The 26,702-nt window shown below is 40.5% G+C and overlaps 1 protein-coding gene across 1 annotated transcript; it reads left to right on the top strand.

Annotated features, from left to right (window-relative positions):
- LOC129810948 (ras-related protein Rab-3A-like) lies at positions 1–26,024 on the top strand. The gene is made up of 5 exons (XM_055861969.1): positions 1–97; positions 14,418–14,642; positions 19,012–19,130; positions 22,149–22,273; positions 22,679–26,024. Exons 2-5 carry the CDS (start codon positions 14,418–14,420, stop codon positions 22,867–22,869), a joined length of 660 nt encoding a protein of 219 aa, XP_055717944.1. The 5' UTR covers positions 1–97; the 3' UTR covers positions 22,870–26,024.
- Positions 26,025–26,702: the final 678 nt, after the last annotated feature.

The raw sequence follows: 26,702 nt of genomic DNA on the forward strand, positions 1-26,702 counted from the left end.
CCTCAGTAGTCAACTGTCAGTCATATGACGTTAGGGTTTCTGCAGGTGCTTGACGCGGTGGTGTATTGCGTAATAGGAGCCTAAAATACACTTAAAGGTAAGGATATAATTATTATATTCATCATTTACACTATAGCTGGTGTAGAGTTACGTTTGTTTAGAATTTTCTATGGAAATGCGCCAAAAAAATAGAATAAAGGAGAAACAATAACCATCATTTGACATTCGATGCTTGCTTTTTACAGATAAATGTAATTGCAGTAGCTCGTAAATATAGTATTTCATATGGGGTTGGTTACAATTATGCCGTAATGTATGACATTTCAAGCCTTGAATAACCACAGAATCAGTGAGAGAAGAATGACCTGTCGAAATTCCAAAAATAGCTAATCGGTTACAGTAGCATATCTTGTTCGCGATACCACATGTGTGTCCTTCATTTGTGGTGCGGGATAATTCTTACATCAATTAAGCAATGTATAATTTACATGAATTAATATCAGGACTGCCATATGGAAATCCAATGCGCTGTAGATAGGTACACGGGTCGCTCTGTGCTCTCAAAGACAAGGGAACGAACATACTCGTATAGGCTGATTGACTTTACGCTGTTCTGTTGGCTATTTAAATCCTTGACGTCTTCATAAAACCACGGCTTTGACAGCACAAAACCTGTCAGAGAGAATCGTAATGCTGTGTGTCTGAATGGGACCACATCAGCAAGCAGGGGTAGGGGACTCTAGTTACCTACTGATTGTAATCTCAGGACAGTTTACACGCACAGTTTTTAGCCACTCAACCATGTCACCGTCTATGAGCTTTGGGATGATGCATTGTACATTTCCCCATTTTAGGTAGTTATACATCGTTATATTAATTGTCAAAATAGCAAAGCAAGCTATGTTAAATTGGACAACTAATAATAAATACTCATTTAAAAAAAGCTACTTGAGCATTTTTGCACGTTAGATTGGGACCATTTAAAATAATCATAATTTGAATGCAAGAAAGTAGATATTCTATGCTATAAAGGAAATTGTAGGCAGTTAGGACAGTTCGAAATTTACTGGGGTGGGGGGTGGTCCAAAATAGGCTGGATCAATATCCAATATGAATCCACAAGGAGAAATAGGAATAGCTGATAGGCAGTGGAGAGGCCAGGTGCGTCATTGCGCATGAAAGAACATTGAAGACATGAGACACTCAAAAAGCTCCCCTATTGACCATGTTTAGGGAAAAAAACTAGTATCCTACCTAGACTAGCCAACAACACCACAATGCAATGAATCATTTCATTATTGTTTTCAAATGAGTACTAAATTCTACTCTAGGCTGCAGTGAAAATCTAATTTGAATAACAGCGCAAAAGCCCTGTGATTTGAATGTTTCGTTCCATTTGGATCAGTTGTGGGTCTACTCTAGATATTTTATAAAGTCTAGAAAGGCACAGTAGCAGGCCATTCTGGCTGTATTTCTACCTATACTGAGATGCGCTGTCTGTTGCAGATCATCATTCTCCCAAATCGTCCTATAATAATGTGCCCACATATGCTTCCGGCAGGCCTAGTTATTCAGGAAAGCTTAGTGCACGCTCTGCCTCCTCTCCAATCCAAGTGGCTATTCCTCACACACCTAGAACCTAGCGCCTCAATATAGCCTAAATATTTGTTATTTCACTTTTAAAACGTATTACCTTTTATATGTGACATAAACACAACCAGTCACAATGTTTTAATCTTATTAGGTTTCTTCAAAAATCTCCCGTAGGCATGCACACTTCCGTTCAAAATATAATTCCAGCATCCTCAAAATGGCTTGACATTAACCAGGTTTCCAACCAACCTTTTCATGCGAGTAAAGTACGTCGGATAAAAAATGTCACATCATGGGAAAGCATGCAGTTCATTAGGCTACATTATGATTAAATAAATTATGATGAACTTCACAGGGTGGTGAAAGTGCTGAGTGAGGAGCTTGATGCTCCTTTCAATAAAGATCGAGGGTCTTATTCTGGTGACATGATGATCGATGCTTGGATGCTGTTTGACAAATAACAATAATCTCGCAGTTTTGTCCATAATAATCTCATCATGTAGGCTATACCCACACTGTATCTGTGAGCTGTTGGCTAGAGTGCACGTGTCAATACCAGAGTGGTTATATTTTCAATACCTATGCAATATTTTTTGTGACAAAACCAGCAGTAGGCCTTGACTGCAATGGAAACCCATTCAACTTGTATTTTTTTATTTGGTAGATGGGAATGTAACCGCAAAAGTAATTTTTATGTGCACTACGTATTTATGCAAACTTTTATCCGCAACAAGTAAATTTGATGGAAACACAACTCTGATGGGAAAATGTGTATATTGTTTTTATGCAGATTTTAAAATATTTACATGAAAATCTGTCGCCAATTGGATGCAAACCTAGCTATTGACACCCTAAAGAGTCTGGCAAGTGCGCTAGTCTGGTGTCACTTTGATTATGCCTGTACTACATGGTTCACCAGCAGCCCCAAATGTCTAATGAATAAGGTACAGACTAGAGGTCGACCGATTATGATTTTTCAACGCCGATACCGATTATTGGAGGACCAAAAAAAGCCGATACCGATTTAGTCGGCCAATTTTTTTATTTATTTTTATGGCTTTATTTATTTGTAATAATGACAATTACAACAATACTGAATGAACACTTTTATTTTAACTTAATATAATACATCAATCAAATCAATTTAGCCTCAAATAAATAATGAAACATGTTCAATTTGGTTTAAATAATGCAAAAACAAAGTGTTGGAGAAGAAAGTAAAAGTGCAATATGTGCCATGTAAAAAAGCTAACGTTTAAGTTCCTTGCTCAGAACATGAGAACATATGAAAGCTGGTGGTTCCTTTTAACATGAGTCTTCAATATTCCCAGGTAAGAAGTTTTAGGTTGAGGTTATTATAGGAATTATAGGACTATTTCTCTCTATACCATTTGTATTTCATATACCTTTGACTATTGGATGTTCTTATAGGCACTTTAGTATTGCCAGTGTAACAGTATAGCTTCCGTACCTCTCCTCGCCCCTACCTGGGCTCGAACCAGGAACACATCGACAACAGCCACCCTCGAAGCATCGTTACCCATCGCTCCACAAAAGCCGCGGCCCTTGTAGAGCAAGGGGAACAACTACTTCAAGTCTCAGAGCGAGTGACGTTTGAAATGCTATTAGCGCGCACCCCGCTAACTAGCTAGCCATTTCACATCGGTTACACCAGCCTAATCTCGGGAATTGACAGGCTTATAGTCATAAACAGCACAATGCTTGAAGCATTGCGAAGAGCTGCTGGAAAACGCACGAAAGTGCTGTTTGAATGAATGCTTACAAGCCTGCTGCTGCTCAGTCAGACTGCTCTATCAAATATCAAATATAATTATAACATAATAACACAGAAATACGAGCCTTAGGTCATTAATATGGTCAAATCCGGAAACTATAATTTCGAAAATAAAACGTTTATTCTTTCAGTGAAATATGGAACCGTTCCGAATTTTATCTAACGGATGGCATCCCTATGTCTAAATATTGCTGTTACATTGTACAACCTTCAATGTTATGTCATAATTATGTACAATTCTGGCAAATTAATTACGGCCTTTGTTAGGAATAAATGGACTTCACACAGTTTCTCAATGAGCCAGGCGGGCCAAACTGTTGCATATAACCTGACTGCTTGCACGGAATGCAAGAGAAGTGACAATTTCCCTAGTTATAAGAAATTCATGTTAGCAGGCAATATTAACTAAATATGCAGGTTTAAAAATATATACTTGTGTATTGATTTTAAAGAAAGGCATTGATGTTTATGGTTAGGTACATTGGTGCAACGACAGTGCTTTTTTCGCAAATGGGCACCGCATCGATTATATGCAACGCAGGACACGCTAGATAAACTAGTAATATCATCAACCATGTGTAGTTAACTAGTGATTATGTTAAGATTGATTGTTTTTTATAAGTTAAGTTTAATGCTAGCTAGCAACTTACCTTGGCTTTTTGCTGCCCTCGTGTCACAGGTAGTCAGCCTGCCATGCAGGCTCCTCGTAGAGTGCAATGTAAGGCAGGTGGTTAGAGCGTTGGACTAGTAACCGGAAGGTTGCAAAAACGAATGCCCGAACTGACAAGGTAAAAATCTGTCGTTCTGCCCCTGAACAAGGCAGTTAACCCACCGTTCCTAGGCCGTCATTGAAAATAAGAATGTGTTCTTAAACTGACTTGCCTAGTTAAATAGAGGTGTAAAAAAATATATATATATAATAATAAAAAATAAAAAAATATCGTCAAATCGGTGTCCAAAAATACCGATTACCGATTGTTATGAAAACTTGAAATCGGCCCTAATTAATCGGCCATTCAGATTAATCGGTCGACCTCTAGTACAGACCAGCCAAAACAAGCTTGTAAGAATTATACTTAAACTCCTCCCTCCTACTCATCTGGAGGTCGAGCATTTTAAGCAGCTAAGTTAGCTATCTGTGGAAAAAAGAGTTGTATTCATTCAACTTGGTCTGGACGACAGAATTTTCACGGACTCAGCCCCCAGGTACAGTTGAAGTCAGAAGTTTACATACACTTATGTTGAAGTCATTAAAACTAGTTTTTCAATCACTCCACAAATTTCTTGTTAACAAACTATAGTTTTGGCAAGTCGGTTAGGACATCTATTTTGTGCAAGCCTACCTTCAAACCCTGTGCCTCTTTGCTTGACATCATGGGAAAATCAAAATGAAATCAGCCAAGACCTCAGAAAAAAAATTGAAGACCACAAGTCTGGTTCATCCTTGGGAGCAATTTCCAAACGCCCGAAGGTACCACGTTCATCTGTACAAACAATACTACGCAAGTATAAGCACCATGGGACCACGCAGCCGTCATACCGCTCAGGAAGGAGATGCGTTCTGTCTCCTAGAGATGAACGTACTTTGGTGCGAAAAGTGCAAATCAATCCCAGAACAGCAGCAAAGGACCTTGTGAAGATGCTGGAGGAAACAGGCACAAAAATATCTATATCCACAGTAAAACGAGTCCTATATCGACATAACCCGAAAGGCCACTCAGCAAGGAAGAAGCCACTGCTCCAAAACCGCCATAAAAAAGCCAGACTACAGTTTGCAACTGCACATGGGGACAAAGATCGTACTTTTTGGAGAAATGTCCTCCGGTCTGATGAAACAAAAACAGAACTGTTGGGCCATAATGACCATCGTTATGTTTGGGAGTGCTTTGCTGCAGGAGGGACTGGTGCACTTCACAAAATAGATGGCATCATGAAGCAACATCTCAAGACATTAGTCAGGAAGTTAAAGCTTGGTCGCAAATGGGTCTTCCAAATGGACAATGACCCCAAGCATACTTCCAAAGTTGTGGCAAAATGGCTTAAGGACAACAAAGTCAAGGTATTGGAGTGGCCATCACAAAGCCCTGACCTCAATCCTATAGAAAATTTGAATGCAGAACTGAAAAAGTGTGTGCGATCAAGGAGGCCTACAAACCTGACTCAGTTACACCAGCTCTGTCAAGAGGAATGAGCCAATTAAACAATTTAAAGGCAATGCTACCAAATACTAATTGAGTGTATGTAAACTTCTGACCCACTGGGAATGTGATGAAAGAAATAAAAGCTGAAATAAATCATTCTCTCTCCTGTTATTCTGACATTTCACATTCTTAAAATAAAGTGGTGATCCTAACTGACCTAAGACAGGGAATTTTGACTAGGATTAAATGTCAGGAGTTTAAATGTATTTGGCTAAGGTGTATGTAAACTTCTGACTTCAACTGTACTTATCCAAACATTTTTAATTTGTTTGAAATGTACACCAGCATAATACCAGCACTAGAGACTAATATTCACTGTTTTAAATATAAAAGTCTATCTGGTAAGAAAACATTTTTATATACCGCCGCTATTGAGTGGAACAAACTACCAGAGAAACTCAAAGCCATACCAACCATAACCCCTTTTGCCCTCAGAACAGCCTCAATTTGTCAGGGCATTGACTCTACAAGGTGGCGAAAGAATTCCACAGGGATGCTGGCCCATGTTGACTCCAATGCTTCCCATAGTTGTGTCAAGTTGGCTGGATGTCCTTGGGAAGTGGACCATTCTTGAAACGCATAGGAAATTGTTGAGTATAAAAACAAAACAGCAGCCTTGCAATTCTCGACACAAACTGGTGCGCCTGGCACCTACTACCATACCCTGTTCAAAGGCACTTAAATATATTGTCTTGCCCATTCACCTTCAGAATATCACACATACAGAATCCATGTCTCAATTGTTTCAAGGCTTAAAAATCTTTCTTTAACCTCCCCTTCATCTACACTGATTTAAATGGATTTAACAAGTGACATCAATAAGGGATCATAGCTTCCACCTGGATTCACCTGGTCAGTCTGTCATGGAAAGAGCAGGTGTCCTTAATGTTTTGTATACTCAGTGTATTTAATTGTATGTATTTATGAAAGAAATAGGGACCACAATGAAAATAAGTCCCCGACTTTATTGTACAATCCTCGTCACTTGTAAAAAATCTTTGTGCTCTGTATATATTGATTTTATGTCAGTAGAAAAAAATACATCTATCCAAACTGTGCAGCTGCCATTTGATGAATGGAGAGAGACATCTGTTAAAAAACACCAACAAGTTTAATGACATTCAGGGATTGTCAAGCCAAGCCTTCGATACTGGGAATTGCTGCACAGCTTTTTCAGGTCTCTCCAGAGATGTTCGATCGGGTTCAAGTCTGGGCTCTGGCTGGGCCACTCAAGGACATTGCGAGACTTGTCCCGAAGCCACTACTGCATGTCCTGGCTGTGTGCTTAAGGTCGTTGTCCTGTTGGAAGGTGAACATTCGCCCGAGTCTGAGGTCCTGAGCGCTCTGGAGCAGGTTTTCATCAAGCATCTCTCTGTACTTTGCGCCATTCATCTTTGCCTCCTGACTATTCTCCCAGTCCCTGCTGCTGAAAAGCATCCCCACAGCATGATGCTGCCACCACCATGCTTCACCGTAGGGATGGTGCCAGGTTTTCTCCAGACGTGACGCGTGGCATTCAGGCCATAGAGTTTAATCTTGGTTTCATCAGACCAGAGAATCTTGTTTCTCATGGTCTGAGAGTTATTAGGTGCCTTTTGGCAAACTCCAAGTGGGCTGTCATGTGCCTTTTCCTGAGGAGTGGCTTCTGTCTGGCCACTCTACCATAAAGGCCTGATTGATGGTTGTCCTTCTGGAATGTTCTCCCATCTCCACAGAGGAACTCTGTCAGAATGACCATCGGGTTGTTGGTCACCTCCCTGAACAATACACTTCTCCCCCGATTGTTCAGTTTGGCTGGGCGGCCAGCTCTAGGAAGAGTCTTGGTGGTTCCAAAATTCTTCCATTTAAGAATGGTGGAGGCCACTGTGTTCTTGGACCTTCAATGCTGCAATAATTTTTTTGTTACCCTTCCCCAGATCTGTGCCTCGTCACAATCCTGTCTCGGAACTCTACAAACAATTCCTTCGACCCCATGGCTTGGTTTTTGCTGTGACATGCACTGTCAACTGTGGGACCTTATATAGACAGATGTGTGCCTTTCCAAATCATGTCCAATCAATTTCATTTACCACAGATGGACTCCAGTCAAGTTGTAGAAACATCTCAAGGATGATTTCGCTTTGTCATTATGGGGTAGATTGCTGAGGATTTTAATACATTTTAGAATAATGCGGTAACTTAACAAAATGTGAAAAAAGTCAAACGGTCTGAATACTTTCCGAAGGCACATTTGATATAATTATAAATATGGCATCAAAATGTTGAAAATCAGATTTCCTCCTAGCTGATCATTGTCTGCAGCCAACTCTGATCATAGTGTAGGACTAATGAAACAGGCAGGGAAAGTGAGCTCATTCATGGTGGTCGGCGAACGCTCAACCTTCTGGTCCGTAGCCCAGTGTGGCATCAACTGTGCCACAAAAGCATGCTGAAGTGGCAAAGTATATATCCACGTTCATAAACAAAGGGTTGCTACATTTGTTATTTGTGGCCTATACATTTCAAACGGTCCCTTAAGCTACCTGGCCTACTAAACAAATGTAATCACAGATAGGATGTGGCTGGCCTATTCAACGTTTCAGAAGGACTATATTGTTGCAAATATGATCTTTTGAGTCCCATGGCAATATTATATACAGACATAGTCTAAATGTGTGCGTGAGCATTTACCTTAAATATACTTGAAAGAGATCATACTCCAATGTTATTGCTGGATTCTCTGGGGGAAATGCATCACAGAAAAAGTATTAAGGCACCTTCAATGTTTAATGGTTTAATAAGGGCTGCTATTGCCTGCCCTACAATATTATATTAGATTACAGAGCACTTTTTGTTTCCCCCCCCCATACTACGAAAACAAAAACTCCACTCTCTTAATTGCAGGCTTCCATTGTGATACTAGCAGGTTCATGGCATCTTCTGCTCTATAAAGAGGGAGGAAATGCTATATTTAGCTCCTTCTGATCTGCATTTGTCTTCTTAGAAAATGGAAAATGTGATTGGATGGGGGGAAAATGCCATATTAGGCAACTTTCTGGATGTTTTGGTACCTTTACAGTTCTTTGGTTAATGTCTCACTATGAATTTTCATGTGATTTGATTCAGTCCAATTCGGTCCACTGTCAATTGAACGTTTATTTCCCTTTTATGTTTTTCCACTACCCAAGTAATGAATCATCACTTTTTGTGAAATGAATTCAGCCCATCCTTGAAAGAGAATGCAGGGAGTTGTCTTGGAAATGGGTGTGTCTGCTGTGGAGTATAATTTCTCAGTTCTAGCAATGTGTTGACAGATGTTTATTTTACTGGGCAAAGTTACTTTACTGTAGAGGGCCTTTTAGTGCCTCAGTACATTCAGTTCTGTGATTTCAGGATGAGAAATTCACCAATATATCGTTTATTATCTTGGCTAAGTAAGTTTAATCTTTGCTCTTGAATTAATACTGTCGGCCACTTAATTTGACAAAAGAGGATAGCTACAATGTGTTCCTAATTAGATCACCCAAGCAACTCTTTATATCTTTCATGAACTTGGGTCACCTGGGGTTGGCGTGTAGCCTAGCGGTTAAGAGCGTTGGGCAAGTAACTGAAAGGTCGCTGGTTTGAATCCCTGAGCCAATGAGGTGAAACATATGCTAATGTTACCTTGAGAAAGGAACTTAACCCTAATTGCTTCACCTGGATAAGAGCGTCTGCTTAAATGTAAATGTTTGATATAGGTTTGAAAAATACAATGTTTTATGAAGAAGCACAATGGTTTCTTCAGACTGCTTAGCTGGGAATATAAATTCAAGTATCTCACATCAATAAAGATGAAGCATATTTAGGACAGGGGTTATAACAATATTATGGACATTCTAACATCCCAAAATGGAAGTGGATTATTTATTGCCTTACATTACATTGGCCTCAGAACAACCATCCGGCGTGGAATAACCTTAGTAATTACATAGTAATATGCTATTAAGTTATGGCACATTTCATTAGCATTTTTGTATTGTCTTGTAAGAAAATAAGTACCAGCTAGGTAACAGCCTGGACTTAACTTGACTAACTCACTAAAGTTATACCCTTATAGTTACCCTGGAATAATGCATATCTAATGTATAGCGCTGCCCAATTTGCTTTCACAAAATGTTGGTTTTGTTTTATTTGAGCCAGATTAAGCTGAGGTATACTTCAGCTCCTTTGGCAGACTGTCATTGTCTTTCTCATTAGCTTGCCTAATGCCAGGGTGTTTGGATCAGGTCTGACTCTCAGGCTTTCTGGGATCATCCTGGACTAAAACAGGATTAACAAGCTGCCAGTGGGAACCCATCCAAAAGACTGATCAAAACTGTCTGACTCATAGTGCAGCGACACAGTTTAGGACCAGCTGACATCACACATCTGTTAAGATGTCAATCTCTTTAGGCTGAAAAGAAGAGCCAACACAGGTTTATGCCACAGAAACACAGGTTGGTGCCACAGAAACACAGGTTGGTGCCACAGATGCACAGGTTGGTGCCACAGAAACACAGGTTGGTGCCACAGAAGCACAGGTTGATGCCACAGATACTTTCCTCAGTTGGGAGAGGTTGAAATGTTTATGGTAAATCACGTTGGTTGGAATTATTTTGAGTCTTCGTCTCTCATTTAACATATGGTCAAGACTCATGTCATCTTTTTTTTGTCCAAATTGTGGGATTAGTTCTCTTGGCCTAATATATTAGCATATTTCAGTCAATAGTTGAATAGAATGCATTTGTTTAATAAGATTTAGACAAATTGCACAAATCTCTTGAAAGGGAGGTGTCAATAATGATGATTGGGTTTCCAATAGAGTGGTGAGTGGGAGGAGGAGCTCTGCGGACCCTTAAGTGTCCGGAAGCAATTTAGCCATTCATTGTATCATATTTCCTTGAGTTGCTATTTTGTGTACATATCCAGCTGTGTTGGCAAAATGACTACATATTCCATCGAGGTTGCCCATTGTCACAGTTCTAAGACCAGTCGAAACATCCAGCTATAACTCTACGCTAATGACGTCAGTGGATCTCAAAACTGAAGTTGGATCCCCGTTAAGAAGCAATGATATCCTTCGCCACTGTCGTCATACGACATGTCTCGAACCAGTCATGACCATTCAACAAAACAATAAAACAAAATGTACGTTTCTTTCCAGAAAATGTCTTAGTTACATGATTGCATAACTAGCAAAGGAGTTTTGAAGTTGAGAGTGCAGTATTTATAAAGTTTGGCAATGAGGACGAAAACTAGCTTAGTTCAGCTAGCCAGCTAAACTCAGCAAAAAAAGAAACGTCCTCTCACTGTCAACTGCATTTATTTTCAGCAAACTTCACGTGTAAATATTTGTATGAACATAAGATTCAACAACTGAGACATAAACTGAACAAGTTCCACAGACATGTGACTAACAGAACTGGAATAATGTGTCCCTGATCAAACAGGGGGTCAACATTTAAAAGTAACAGTTAGTATCTGGTGTGGCCACCAGCTGTATTAAGTACTGCAGTGCATCTCCTCCTTGTGGACTGCACCAGATTTGCCAGTTCTGGCTGTGAGATGTTACCCCACTCTTCCACCAAGGCACCTGCAAGTTCCCAGACATTTCTTGAGAGAATGCCCCTAGCCCTCACCCTCCGATCCAACAGGTCCCAGACGTGCTCAATGAGATTGAGATCCGGGCTCTTCGCTGGCCATGGCAGAACACTGACATTCCTGTCTTGCAGAAAATCACACACAGAACGAGCAGTATGGCTGGTGGCATTGTCATGCTGGAGGGTCATGTCAGGATGAGCCTGCAGGAAAGGTACCACATGAGGGAGGAGGATGTCTTCCCTGTAACGCACGGCGTTGAGATTGCCTGCAATGACAACAAGCTCAGTCCGATGATGCTGTGACACACCGCCCCAGGCCATGACGGACCCTTCACCTCCAAATCGATCCCGCTCCAGAGTACAGGCCTCGGTGTAACGCTCATTCCTTTGACGATAAACGTGAATACGACCATCATCCCTGGTGAGACAAAACCGCGACTCGTCAGTGAAGAGCATTTTTTGCCAGTCCTGTCTGGTCCAGCAACGGTGGGTTTGTGCCCATAGGCGACGTTGTTGCCGGTGATGTCTGGTGAGGACCAGCCTTACAACAGGCCTACAAGCCCTCAGTCCAGCCTCTCTCAGCCTATTGCGGACAGTCTGAGCACTGATGGAGGGATTGTGCATTTCTGGTGTAACTCAGGCAGTTGTTGTTGCCATCCTGTACCTGTCCCGCAGGTGTGATGTTCGGATGTACCGATCCTGTGCAGGTGTTGTTAGACGTGGTCTGCCACTGCGAGGACGATCAGCTGTCCGTCCTGTCTCCCTGTAGCGCTGTCTTAGGCGTCTCACACTACGGACATTGCAATTTATTGCCCTGGCCACCTCTGCAGTCCTCATGCCTCCTTGCAGTATGCCTAAGGCACGTTCACGCAGATGAGCAGGGACCCTGGGCATCTTTCTTTTGGTGTTTTTCAGAGTCAGTAGAAAGGCCTCTTTAGTGTCCTAAGTTTTCATAACCTTGACTTAATTGCCTACCTGTAAGCTGTTAGTGTCTTAACGACCGTTCCACAGGTGCATGTTCATTAATTGTTTATGGGTCATTGAACAAGCATGGGAAACAGTGTTTAAACCCTTTACAATCAAGATCTATTTGGATTTTGCCGAATTATCTTTGAAGACAGGGTCCTGTAAAAGGGACGTTTCTTTTTTGCTGAATTTAGTTTAGCCAGGGAAAATCGGGGAAAGTGAGCTTGGGCCTTGTGCACATGTGCGCCAGCTGGGCACACTAGGCTAATGCAGGAGACAGATTAGAGTTTTTATGCCCTGATATTATCAGGAGCTGTCAGCGGAAAGTTAAACAATTCAGAGACTGAAACGAATAAATCCGATGGTTTATATTTAAGGAGAGAGAATTGATATACAATCCCAAAATCAGCTGTAACTTTCAATAGTAAAGCAAAGCTTGAAATTATGTTTGAGTGAACCCAGAATACAGAGAATGAATGGTGAATTCGCTTCTGGACACAGTAGACTCCTCACCACTCTATAAGCTCTTTGTGAGGTCCAGCAACTATGTATTGGTAGGTCTAGGCCTATAGTCTAAATTATGTTATTTGGAAACAAGAGGCAAAACCACATGGCTTTGAATGTTGGGGACATTTATTATCAGGCCCACAAGCAAGCTTATTTCACTCATAACCTGAGTGTTCAAAGCTAAGAGTGTTCTTTGAGACAAACATTATTTTTCTAGTAACACTGGACAGCAAGTAAGGCAGAGTCATATGACTATCTATCATCAGAGGAAGCTTAGAGAAATCTTAGTCATCATGACTAGAAGCAGACACGTTAGAAATTACCTTGAATTTCACTCTGATATTTTGACATGTCAGGGATACACTTAAACAAGAACCTGCATGATTCAGGTTCTGGCCATTTGTGATGTATTATATTGAAGGTTGTATAGTCTGTTATGTCAGTTTATTTTGTCAAGACTTATTTAGAATGTATTTAGAGTTTGCAGTATTGATCCGGTTGCATATCAATTCCTGGCATGCTTTTTCTATTGACCTTATTTGCACTTCCTTCTCTATTCTTTACAAGAGTCCTGTGTCAAAGCTATGAACAGCACCACAGTAAATCTGAAAATAGCACTATGGGTACAGTTGCACTAAGGTCAAAGATGCACTATGTACTCCACACAGGTTAGCGTTTTTCGTCATGAAACTTGTTCTGGAGGCAGCTGTGCAGAGTGGTCACTAGCTGGCACAGCCACAAAGTCATAAAATCTGATTTTAAACCTAACCCTAACCTTAACCCTAGCCTTAACAATAATGCCGAATTCTAACCTTAAATTAAGACCAAAAAGCACATTTGTGTGCTATAGATGGAGCCTTAAGAGACCTTGAATCCTGATGGGCTGAAGTGAAGTCACTGTTGCCCTAAAAAGTAAACACGATTCCCGCCACAAGATCAATATGATCCCTGCCAATGCGATCAATCACTTTACAACTATACTGTTCTATCAGGGGGGCAGATGTCCTGAGAGGACGAGCAGTCAATCCAGTTGAAATCCTTTTTGTGGCATGTGGCGTAGGCTGCTCTATCTTTCAAGAATGCACTGTTGAGAGCTGACTAAATATGTACACAATGGCTCACATCTTTTGAGAGACAGAATGATTGGTCTGTAAAACCAGCAACCCATAATTAAAGAGGTGTTGTAATTATCAGGCAGTTCAGAATGTTCAACTTTGTGCGAAAAGCTTTGATTCCTGTCAGGTGCAAGAGAAGCCGTCAGTGGACTATTTCCTCGCCCACTGATATCTTGTTGTCACGTTGAAGGGAACCGATTTAAATGTTTCTTGATGCACTGCCTTGTCTTCTTGTGCCTCTGGTTTATCGATGTTCCAGAACTTAGTGTCTTATTGATTACTACCACTAGTTGGCCTTGGTGAACACTGATAAACTGCACTGTGATGGATGAGGTTGCTCACTTTTTGTACTAGGTGTGTTTGATAAGGGGTTTTAAGCAGGCCCTGTGTGGATATTTGGCACTTTGGATTCTGTATTGTTTCGTCTGTACTTAGAACATGGCCTCCACTGCTTATCCTAGGCTTTACCTTTTGAAGTAGGCATTTCTGAAGTGTTAGAGGCCATTTATAGAAACACAATGTAATAATAGTACTGCTCTGTGATCCGCCAAGAATCAGTATTGGAACTCTTTCCATGATACTTCCAAATACAAGGGATATTGTCAGTCAGTTGACAAACTCTCTCTCTCTAATCTTTCAGATGGCTTCAGCTACAGCTACCTATGGACAGAAGGAGTCTTCAGACCAGAACTTTGACTACATGTTCAAGATCCTCATCATTGGAAACAGCAGCGTGGGCAAGACCAGCTTTCTGTTCCGCTACGCAGACGACTCTTTTACGCCAGCCTTCGTCAGCACGGTGGGCATTGACTTCAAGGTGAAGACCATCTACAGGAACGACAAGAGGATCAAGTTACAGATCTGGGTGAGTTTTGGAGATGGCCCCTTTCATACGGTTGATATGTCCCTGTAACAAAGAATTCTGTCCCTATATTCATCCACTCAAAAACACAGCCTAAAGTTAGTTGAACTTTCAATGTGTTATCACTACACTTTCAACCATCTAAAATAACAACCAAATTCCAATGGAAAAACAATTTCAGATTTTTGGTTTAGTTGTCACCCAAATGTCTATCACTGGGCTTTCAACCATTTAAAAGCACAGCAAAGTTCAAATGGGAATACAATGTTAGATATTTTGTTTATTTATACAACAGATTAATGTCATCATTGTGCTTCATCTAATAGCAGAAACAAAGGACCTGGACTGCAGTTGAGATTAAAAGTACATAGTGCAAGTGATCAATGCCGTTCGAGATTTTGCGTAGATTATTATAGCAACCTGTGATGACCTATGCATGCTATCTTGAACAAGCACGCTTTATATGATTACATAAGAAGGAATGCATAGTTACAGTAACCTAAAAATGTGGCCATGGATATGTTAGTCAATTTAGGTTGAATGTAACATTAGTTTGTAAGATAGCCTTAAAGGTGCTACACACACATGTGGAAGCTAGGTGAATTGCAACAACACTTAGGTTGAATACAAACAACTCTCCCTCCTCCTCTACATCCCATTTCCCTGCAACATGTTGGAGACTTTGTGTCTGTGGAATCTAGTGGAAACCACTCGCGCTTGAGCCTTTAACTTTCAGTTTTGTCCACCAGCTTTAAACAGCTGAAAACAAGATATTTCACAGCGATTTTGATGGTGCAATGATTCTGTTTACTATGAATTGCTTGTATTGTCACATAAAATGAAATTAGGCGAACAATTTAGAATTTTAGCAACCAGGTAATGGAATGGTGATTTTCTGTGGCTGAATGGCATTATTGGAAACTAAGACTATTCTCATGGCAGGTCTGGCAGTTTTGACTAGCAGAAGCAACTTTTCGTAGCAGGTTAGGATAATTAACATGGCAGGTTAGGAAAAGGGTTAGCTTAAATGCAAAAATTGTCCCCGACGCGACTTGAACATACAGTATCTCGATAAAACCAGGCCTGCCCTGAGAACAGTCTTGGTTTCCACTAATGTGATGCTGCATTTCTGTGTCTTTTTACTTTCGGTTTTGTACATCACTTTCAAACAGCTGAAAATACGATTTTATTTGTAATTTAAAATATATTTCACAGCGATTTAGATGGTGAAATGATTCTTTACACTATAAATTGCTTGTTTTGTCACATGAACAGAATCTTTTAATTTTATTATTATTTTTGTACTTTTTACCCCTTTTTCGTGATATCCAATTGGTAGTTACAGTTTTGTCCCATCGCTGCAACACCCGTACGGACTCGGGAGCGGCGAAGGTCAAGAGCCATGCATCCTCTGAAACACGACCCTGCCCAGCCGCACTGCTTCTTGACACACTGCCCGCTTAACCCGGAAACCAGCCGCACCAATGTGTCGGAGGAAATGCCATACAGCTGGTAACCGAAGTCAGTGTGCATGCGCCAGACCGTCACAAGACGTCGCTAGAGAGCGATGGGACAAAGACATCCCAGCCGGCCAAAATAAATGTATGTAGTGTTCTGTCCTTGAGCTGTTCTTGTCTATTAATGTTCTGTATTATGTCATGTTTTTCGTGGACCCCAGGAAGAGTAGCTGCTACTTTTGCAACAGCTAATGGGGATCCTGATAAAATACCAAACCCTCCCCTAACCCAGACGATGCTGGGCCAGTTGTGCACCGCCTCATGTGTCTCCTAGGATCGAACCCGGATCTGTAGTGACACCTCTAGCACTGCGATGCAGTGCCTTAGACCGCTGCACCTCTCAGGAGGCCAACATTATAGAATTTTATCAACCAGCTAATGGCAAGTTGATTTCTGCCATTGATGATTCTGCTTGTGAGATGATAACCACTTCTCTGAGAGACGTTGATGGAAGAGAGGGGGGGTGCAGCCTGCCAATTTGACATCGAGCCAGTCTGGCTTTTGTTGACCAATAGGAAGGCTGAACAATCTTTATGTAATTTCGTGTGGGCCCAAAACATTATATTTTAAAACATTGTGAAACACTATGATTCCACTGAAATTACAATGCACAAATATTTCATATAGCTCCTTTAACTTTAGGCTATTTACTGTATTACAAAGTAGTATTGAATTGTGTTTGGTTGACAATGCAACCAAATATCAACATATAAAAGATGTATCTACTGTATTGGATAGTTCCATCTGAACCACTGGCTTAATCCCATTCTTTAACTTTTATTTTTGGTTAACTTGTAGAACTTGTAAAAATAATATTGAGTTACATTTAGCGGACACCCTTACCCAGAGTGACGGCATACATTTTAATACTGCTCCCACGTGGGAATCGAACACATAACCCTGGCATTGCATTTGCAATGCCCCACCAGCTGGGCCACATAGGAATTGTGTTTAGTTGTCAATGCAACCAGATATCAACATTTTAAGAATATTTATATTCTGTTTGGATAGTTCCATCTGTAACACTGACTTAGTCTGGCTTTAATTCCAGTTTGTCTACACATTAATAATTTATATGTTAAAAATCAAATCAAACTTTAAATCCACTTTAAATAAAGTTTGATTTGATTGATTCCTTTTATTTAACTTTGACTTTTGTTTGAGATGGAGATGTGAATTAAAGCCAGACTAAGTCAGTGGCAAAGGTGGAACTATCCAAGTAGAAGATACTTCTCCTTCAAATGTTGATATTTGGCCTATTGTGTTGTCTATTTAGCTGAATTCTGGGTTGAATTCAAACAGTTGCTGTTGATGACTTTGCAAATGCTATATAGGCCTAAATAGCATCATTGATGATTGATAAAGTTCACATTTAATTTGCTCTGTTAAACCTACCCTTTGGAATGACTTTAATAGTGAATCTATTTCATTTTTAAGTGGGGTCCTCTCAACAATCATTCTCATGATAGCACATTGCTAATAATCAATGACAAATATCATAGCTAAGTAGGGCTGGCCTTGGTTAAAACCTTGGATGGAAGACCAAAGGGTAGCTGTAGATAGATCAATTAGAAGGTGCTGCCCAGACTATTTAAAAAACAATTCTGATAGTGGATATAACGTTGACAATCTGACATTTTAAAGGTACAAATTCAACATATTTTATACAAGGTTTATGTTGAAATTTGGTTACCATGATGACATAATACTGCGGTCGAAATTTCACCCTCACAACAACAGTTTACGTTCATTACTTTTTTCAAATCCAATGTATTTCCCACATAGATTCCACATCACAATACATTGACAAATTATGTTGAAACAATGTTGATTCAACCAGTTTATGCTGTGGGGCACTGCAGTCTCTACTGCACATCCATATTGTGTATCAAACACTGCTATAGTGGGCTGGTGAAAGAGGATACGTGTATGTGTGTTGAGGAAAGGCTTGTTCTGTTGTCAGCCTTTTCCCAGGGCAATGACTCTGAAGTGTGCACCCTCCCCCATTACTACACATTTCTCTTGAGTATATAACCCCCCCCCCCACACCACCTATACACACACTGCTCCCCATCCCCCACTTCCCAGTACAGCATACAGTCAGCTTAGCACACACTCAAGTGTAGTAAAATTGAAAAAGCTGTGTATGCTGATAATTCAAATATGACCTAAAACATAAACAAGCACATTTGTTACACACCATATAATGTACATATTTCACCCAATTTACATATTTACATGTGTATTCAGATTCATTATGCATGCTAGACATTGCTCATAAAAAAAAAAAAAAAAATTTGACTACTACCCTAAAATAAAGCCTAACCAGCATAGTGTTGTGTGTAATGGGGATTGGGGCTGATGTTGCTCCACCGTTTAGAGAGATGCAGTATTAGGGTTGTCAGGGAGGCCTCATTCCCTGAGCATTCATTAGAGCTTAGGCCGTAATTCAATCTGCCCCCTCCACCCCCCGGCTTGCCAACCAAGGAAGGGAGGCGAAATTTGGCAAGTCACAGTGGAAATGCGTCAGGAGCTGTAAAAGCTACTGATACCCCATCATCATCTGTTGGCAGCAAAAGCAGTCTGCGGGTAGACTGTTTGAAGTCACCGGAGGGTTTTAATGTTCTGTCGTTATTGGTGTGCGTGGGACGATCGCTGTCAATGTCAATTTGACTGTGGTGCATGTCAATTTGGCTGTGGTGCTCGTTTTAATGCAACCCCCGTGTGTGTGTGTGTGTGTGTGTGTGTGTGTGTGTGTGTGTGTGTGTGTGTGTGTGTGTGTGTGTGTGTGTGTGTGTGTGTGTGTGTGTGTGTGTGTGTGTGTGTGTGTGTGTGTGTGTGTGTGATGTTTCTAGGATACGGCAGGGCAGGAGAGGTACAGGACTATCACCACCGCTTACTACCGCGGTGCCATGGGCTTCATCCTCATGTATGACATCACCAATGAGGATTCCTTTAATGCTGTGCAGGACTGGTAAGTGATTGCTCAGGAATGTGGTGTGGTCATGTGACCATATGGCAAATAATAGTACAACAGTGGACAAACATAGACCAGTGTTCCTTAATACAGTACAGGCCTGACTGGAGGAGGTCCAATTGGCACCAAAGGTTTGTTGACCTTTTCTTCATAAAGGCCTACGGTGTGCTAGGTCCAAACACTTGTAGAATCTATACCAAGGTGCATTGAAGCTGTTCTGGCTCGTGGTGATCCAATGCAATATGTTGGTGTTTCCTTTTTTTTGGCAGTTACGTGTATAGTTCTAGTTAGTTTGAGATTCAGGATTGTAACAGGGACCATGTTGACACCAAGTGGCATTTTCCACTCCTAATCACTGTCCTCAATCCTATGCAAAAATACTATTAGAAACAGTAACCGATTAAATTACCCTAACATGCTGACTACACTGGCCATGCGCATGCGTCTGCGTGCGACATTGTGAACCAAGTATATTCATTTTGAGGCAGGTCAAAACACAGATGAAACATTCATGGACATTTAGCTAGCTAGTTTGTTGCTAACTAGTTTGTCCTGGAAGATGAACATTGGGTTGATATTTTACCAAACATGCATATGGTTCACTTTTTAGCTACTTCTTTGTATACTGAACAAAAATATAAATACAACATGCAACAATTTCACTGAGTTACAGTTCATATAAGAAAATCAGTAAATTGAAATTAATTAATTAGGCCCTAATCTGTGGATTTCACATGACTGGGCAGGGGCCCACCCATGGCTGGGGAGCCAGGCCCAGCCAATCAGAATGAGTTTTTCCCCACAAAAGGGCTTTACTACAGACAGAAACACTCCTCAGTTTCATTAGCTGTCCGAGTAGCTGGTCTCAGACAATCCCGCAGGTGAAGAAGCTGGATGTGGAGGCTCTGGGCTGGCGTGGTTACACATGGTCTGCGGTTGTGAGGCCTTTTGGACATACTGCCAAATTCTCTAAAACAACGTTGGAGGCGGCTTATGGTAGTGACATGAACATTCAATGTTCTGACAACAACTCTGGTGGACTTTCCTGCAATCAACATGCCAATTGCACATTCCCTCAAAACTTGAGACATCTGTGGCATTATGTTGTGACAAAACTGCATATTTTAGAGTGGCCTTATATTGTCCCTAGCTCAAGGTGCACCTGTTTGTGTAATGATCATGCCGTTAAATCAGCTTCTTGATATGCCACACCTGTCAGGTGTATGGATTATCGTGGCAAATAAGAAATGCTCACTAACAGGGATGTAAACAAAATGTGTGCACAAAAGTAGAAGTAAATAAGCTTTTTGTGCGTATGGAACATTTCTGGGATGTTATATTTCAGCTCATGAAACAAAGGTTTAACACTTTACATGTTTAGTATATAATTTTGACCCGGAGTCAGACAAAATCATGTGTTTCTTTACTATGACGATTAATCCCCAGACAAAAAGCGTCCACGTGGGTTTGTATCTTCCTGATATCCAATGAGGAGGGGACTTGGGTTTGTATCTTCCTGATATCCATAAGGAGGGGACTTGGGTTTGTATCTTCCTGATATCCATAAGGAGGGGACTTGGGTTTGTATCTTCCTGATATCCAATAAGGAGGGGACGTGGGTTTGTATCTTCCTGATATCCAATAAGGAGGGGACGTGGGTTTGTATCTTCCTGATATCCAATAAGGAGGGGACGTGGGTTTGTATCTTCCTGATATCCAATAAGGAGAGGACGTGGGTTTGTATCTTCCTGATATCCAATAAGGAGGGGACGTGGGTTTATATCTTCCTGATATCCAATAAGGAGGGGACGTGGGTTTGTATCTTCCTGATATCCAATAAGGAGGGGACGTGGGTTTGTATCTTCCTGATATCCAATAAGGAGGGGACGTGGGTTTGTATCTTCCTGATATCCAATAAGGAGAGGACGTGGGTTTGTATCTTCCTGATATCCAATAAGGAGGGGACGTGGGTTTGTATCTTCCTGATATCCAATAAGGAGGGGACGTGGGTTTGTATCTTCCTGATATCCAATGAGGGGACTTGGGTTTGTATCTTCCTGATATCCAATAAGGAGGGGACGTGGGTTTGTATCTTCCTGATATCCAATAAGGAGGGGACGTGGGTTTGTATCTTCCTGATATCCAATGAGGGGACTTGGGTTTGTATCTTCCTGATATCCAATAAGGAGGGGACGTGGGTTTGTATCTTCCTGATATCCAATAAGGAGGGGACGTGGGTTTGTATCTTCCTGTTATCCAATGAGGGGACTTGGGTTTGTATCTTCTTGATATCCAATAAGGAGGGGACGTGGGTTTGTATCTTCCTGATATCCAATAAGGAGGGGACGTGGGTTTGTATCTTCCTGATATCCAATGAGGGGACTTGGGCTTGTATCTTCCTGATATCCAATAAGGAGGGGACGTGGGTTTGTATCTTCCTGATATCCAATGAGGGGACTTGGGTTTGTATCTTCCTGATATCCAATAAGGAGGGGACGTGGGTTTGTATCTTCCTGATATCCAATAAGGAGGGGACTTGCAGCACATGGAGCGTCTCAAATAAAACCAAGTTCTATTTTAACGTTTGGCTAAGCAGACGCATGTTTACGTGGGTAAAATTATTGAATAACATGTATGTGTACATTTATTTTCAACGCTTGCTTACATAATGTGGCCGATGAAGTTTGCGTGTAACCAAATACTATTACTCACAATAACCCAAAATAGACGTTAATCTTATCGCAAGCTGCATTATTCCAAACTCATTTTGGATGACCCTTGAATGTTGGATAAGTGCAGTGAAAATGTCACCTGAGCTTTCAATGGCTCTGCAGTGGACCATATCTCTGCAGTCTGCACACTGCAATCTATGTTCTTAGTAAGAGTGGTTTATTGAAACAATGTTTCGATCCTCAGATCATCATTGTGTCTCTTTGACCTCAAACACCTGCTCAAAACCACTGGATGTGTGTGTAATCTTTTCCAATACTGAACCTTTCTGTATGGCTGCCATAGGTCGACCCAGATTAAGACGTACTCGTGGGACAACGCCCAGGTCCTGCTAGTAGGCAACAAGTGTGACATGGAGGACGAGAGGGTGGTGGCAGGAGACAGGGGCAGGCAGCTTTCTGAACACATGGGTGAGTTCAAGTCACACAACACCAACTCACAGTGCCCACCATAACTACATGAGCTATACAATTCAATGATACTGCTGATGTTAATGGTACTTCTTATCTGATGATTTGATTTTATCATCTGAGTTGTCAGCAACAATAACATGTATAATTAGTTTGCAATCGCTTGGTAGAAGTTCTTATCCAGAGTAAATGCGATCAGGAGGTGGAACAGCATCATAAGCAAACATAAAAAGAATTGTGCCGAATTGGCTGTTGAACACAGATCCCCCAGCCACCACCAAATGTCATGACAAAACACAAAGTTTGCTCACAATAGCTTCAGAAACCAATGGGAAGGATTACTGATCACGTATGGCTAGTTTGGTAAACATTTAAATCCAACACCATTATAACACCATGTTCCAGGGTTCGAGTTCTTTGAGGCCAGTGCCAAAGATAACATCAATGTGAAACAGACGTTCGAGCGGCTGGTGGACATAATCTGCGAAAAGATGTCTGAGAGCTTGGATGCCGCTGACCCGGCAGTTACAGGGGCTAAACAAGGGCCCGAGCTCACCGAGCAGCCCGCACCCCCCCACCAGGACTGTGCATGCTAAAGCTGAGCAACCCCCCCTCCCCCACACCATCAACTCATCCTCCGGTCCCCTCACAACCCCCCCCCCCCCCCCCCTTCCCCACAAATCAATGAATCACTCCATATGGGTGAATAGGTGATGTTCACTGTTTCTCACATGATTCTCGTGTCCTCTGCTTCCTTTACTCGGGTCCTTAATGTGGTCTTAAATTATGAACTGGAATGTCTCTATCCATAGTCTGCCTCAAATCTTCATCATTGTTTACCTTATTTTCTCAGACTAATGGTTTTCTGATAAAAGCCTTTGTTAGAGACGGATGGAATTCCATATTAAAGTATGTGTTGTCATAAGCAGGTCAATACTTTGGAAACAGAGATATTGTAGCCTAGTGCATATATACTGTCTAAGTCACCTGTCTCTGTGTGAAATACAAGAAAACATATATTGGATTGCATCAGTCACTGGTATAACATCATTCCAGTCTCAAATTGTTGTCCAATCAGCCTTTTTTCATAAAAAAAAAAATGTACCTTATGTTTTGTATACTGGTACCGCTTTCCTTTGTAAAGCTTTTCGCGTATGAAAAAACAGTAAGGAAAATACAAACAAATTATAGATAGGTAAAAAGAAACAGAGACATTCTTTTTACAGTACCAGTCAAAAGTTTGGACACACCTACTTATTCCAGGGTTTTTCTTTATTTTTACTATTTTCTACATTGTAGAATAATAATGAAGACTTCAAAACTATGAAATAACAAATATGGAATCATGTAGTAACCAAAAAAGTGTTAAACAAATCCAAATATATTTTAGATTTGAGATTCTTCAAAGTAGCCACCCTTTGCCTTGATGACAGCTTTGCACACTCTTGGCATTTTTGACTGGTACATGTTTGGTTTAAATGTGTATGTAAATAATGTGCATTATCTAAGGGATCCATTTGAAAGAATTTTTTTTTTTTTTAAAGCATAAAGAAACGATCTATGAAGATATGAGAGGTCAATGTTGTAGATTTTCTCCGAATCAATTTATTTATGGTTTAATTAATCTCATTGTCATCCCCCTATGCCCATTTACACTAAACTTCTTTGCTCCTACTACCGCTCTCAGGTACTTGCTGATACACTTACTAAGAGCTGTTAAGATTAATGCTAGTTGCATGGAAAGAGGCTGAAACTACGGAACCAGAGCATAGCTGAAGTATATCAGCATCGCTCACCTTTTACATCCATTTCAATTATCTTATTTTGTATTTTTGTGAGAAATAAAGAATTACAATGTGCATGTTATATCAGAGGCAATACTTGGCTCCTTATGACTTGAAATAGGATACAAGAGACTGCACAAGTGAAGTTAAATAATATAGAAATCATACTGTGTCCTGTACAATAACATAGGTTAAAAAAATATGTTTTGCTCAGTTTTGGCGAAGGCTGTTTTTGTCCCACTGCTTGTAAGTACTTAAAGGTAGATATGACGTAGGTGCACAAGTAAACCAGGGCCAATAACCACAACAACTAAGAGCATTAAAGAGTGAGGGTAAACTTCTGCTGTTTGGATCCCGTACCTACCATGCTCAAACAGCTTGACTTGAACCCATGCGCAGATACTGTGTGGGAGTGAAGTCTTGCATCTCACTCATCGCAATATCTGCGATGCTGCTCGTGGCAATGTAATTTTGCTGACTCTACCTTTAATGCACACAAGCGTAGGCTAATGCAACAAAGAGTTTATGGGTTTGTAGTGTGTGTGTGTGACTGGAACAATTTGCAGTAAAATGTGTGTAAAATTAAACGCTAACCCTTATGAGACTGTTTGAGTGCAATTTAGTAAACTGTTTCATTTAGGAAAGAAAAACATTTTGCCTCTTGTCTTTGAATTGATATTCAGTCCAAGGTCTCAATCCAGGCAAGTTTCCACTCAAATTAGAGAACCACTATCTCCCTTAAGACCTTTGTGATGTTTACGAGTCAACTTTTCTATGTTGTTGACAAATGGCTGTCTTTACTAGAGTGAATGAGTGCGAAATAATCATACAAATAGATCAGTCATTCAAGCATTCTCAATTGATGAAACTGTCACATTTGTACTTCACTGAGTCATACCAAAGTTTTGATGTGGGACAATATTGATAATGTGTAACAATAATACTACTGTAGTTACAATAACAACAATATTTGATCATCTTGCAATCCAGCATACATTTAACATAATTTTGCTCTACTATATTATGGCTGTGAGTCTGCCATCTCAGTAGTAGAGACCAGAGGACCCCCCCCCCCCCTCTCTGTAAACTGTCCTCCTCCTCGCCGATGCTGTCTTCCTTTCTATGAAACAAACTGTAAATGCATTTGTCATATGTTTCATGCGTGGATTGTGTGTTGTATTGACTCCAGGCTTGCAAAAAAAGGACAAAATCTGAAACCTGTATTTTATCTGCATTAGTTCTAGGCCTGCTTGTGAATGAATGTGTCACTTTCTTTAATAAAAAGCAATATGCAGTACAACTGAACAGCATTTCAAACAGTAGAGCTTGCTGACAGTAGATCTACTATATAAAGGGTGTTGGGTATAAAAAGAGGGAATAATCATGTTCAATTGATTTGTTAGGTTACATAAAGCCATTACTTTCAAAAAAACATTTACACAAATATACTAGTGGTTTTAAAACTCTTGTAAAATTGGTGGATTTATAGTGAGAAATGTTGTTAGGATCTTGGATGTCACCAAAGCTTGGGAGAAAAATAAACATTTGACTTGAGTGTAAATTTAGAAGAGTACAATAAGAGTATTTGAGATTATGTTTTTATTTCATTGATTTGCTACGAAGGCAACCTTCAAGGCATCCAATAAGGTTTGTGCTGTCAGGAAGGTATTGCAATTTTTCAAAAGACCCAAAGTGTTGCTTGTTTTTGGAATTTATTTAATAGTTTTTATAAAAAAAAACGTTTTTTAAATTTTCTTTTTGTGCATCCACTGAATACTGTTCTGCAAAGTACTGTTGACTTGGTTTACATAGATTTTTACTTTGCATTTCTATTGTGGGAATACAACAACTACTGTTATAACAATAAGGGAATATGGTGTCAAAATGTTAAAATGTGAACATTACCAAATCTGCTGTACATGTTGTGGAATTCAATGACAAAAATAAAAGTTTGGCCTGTTGCAATATTGCAGTTTTCCTCATTGATGTATGTTCACCACTATCATTATGTAGTGTGCGTCTCACATAAAAATACAGAAGACACACACTCACAAACACAGCAGTTGCACCATCTCATTTGGCTCGCAACATTGCTTCCAGGAGCCTGCCAGCCCCTGCAACATCACATATTTTATAGCCCTGGTACTGATGCTGCAAATTCAAAGCAGGCTGGGACCATTTGTTATTCACTGTCTCATAGGTGTCTACGCTACGGTATCTATAGAGTGGTCTCTGAGGCTGCATTCAAAGCAAGCTTGGACCATCTGTTTCATAGGTGTCTGGCTGTCTACACTAAGGTGTTTATACAAGGTTTATACCTTGTCATAAAATTATCCATGAAGCATTATTACAGGTTTGATTTACAAAAACAACACCAATAGATCAACTGTGCTCCCACAACTTGGTCCTATGCAAACAGTTTCATACTGTATAAAGTAACTAAAAGTAATCTTCATTTTTGTTTTGGACTAAATGATCATATGTAGACCTACCAGCATAGCCGGCACTCAATCGAACAAAGAAATTGTGTTGATACAACTAATTAGATGACATTTCGTATACTCAATCAATACATGAACTCATCTACAGCACAGGAGTCTAATTTCTGCAATAGGCTTATCGTATTACACCAGCAGAGGGCACAA

The sequence above is a fragment of the Salvelinus fontinalis genome, chromosome 14 (assembly GCF_029448725.1).
Source record: "Salvelinus fontinalis isolate EN_2023a chromosome 14, ASM2944872v1, whole genome shotgun sequence".
NCBI lineage: Eukaryota > Metazoa > Chordata > Actinopteri > Salmoniformes > Salmonidae > Salvelinus > Salvelinus fontinalis.

Coding starts and splice junctions, on each gene's coding strand:
- LOC129810948 (XM_055861969.1), top strand. CDS start 14,418: ATGGCTTCAGCTACAGCTACCTATGGACAGAAGGAGTCTTCAGACCAG. Junction 14,643..19,011: donor GGATCAAGTTACAGATCTGG/GTGAGTTTTGGA, acceptor TGATGTTTCTAG/GATACGGCAGGGCAGGAGAG. Junction 22,274..22,678: donor GCAGCTTTCTGAACACATGG/GTGAGTTCAAGT, acceptor ACCATGTTCCAG/GGTTCGAGTTCTTTGAGGCC.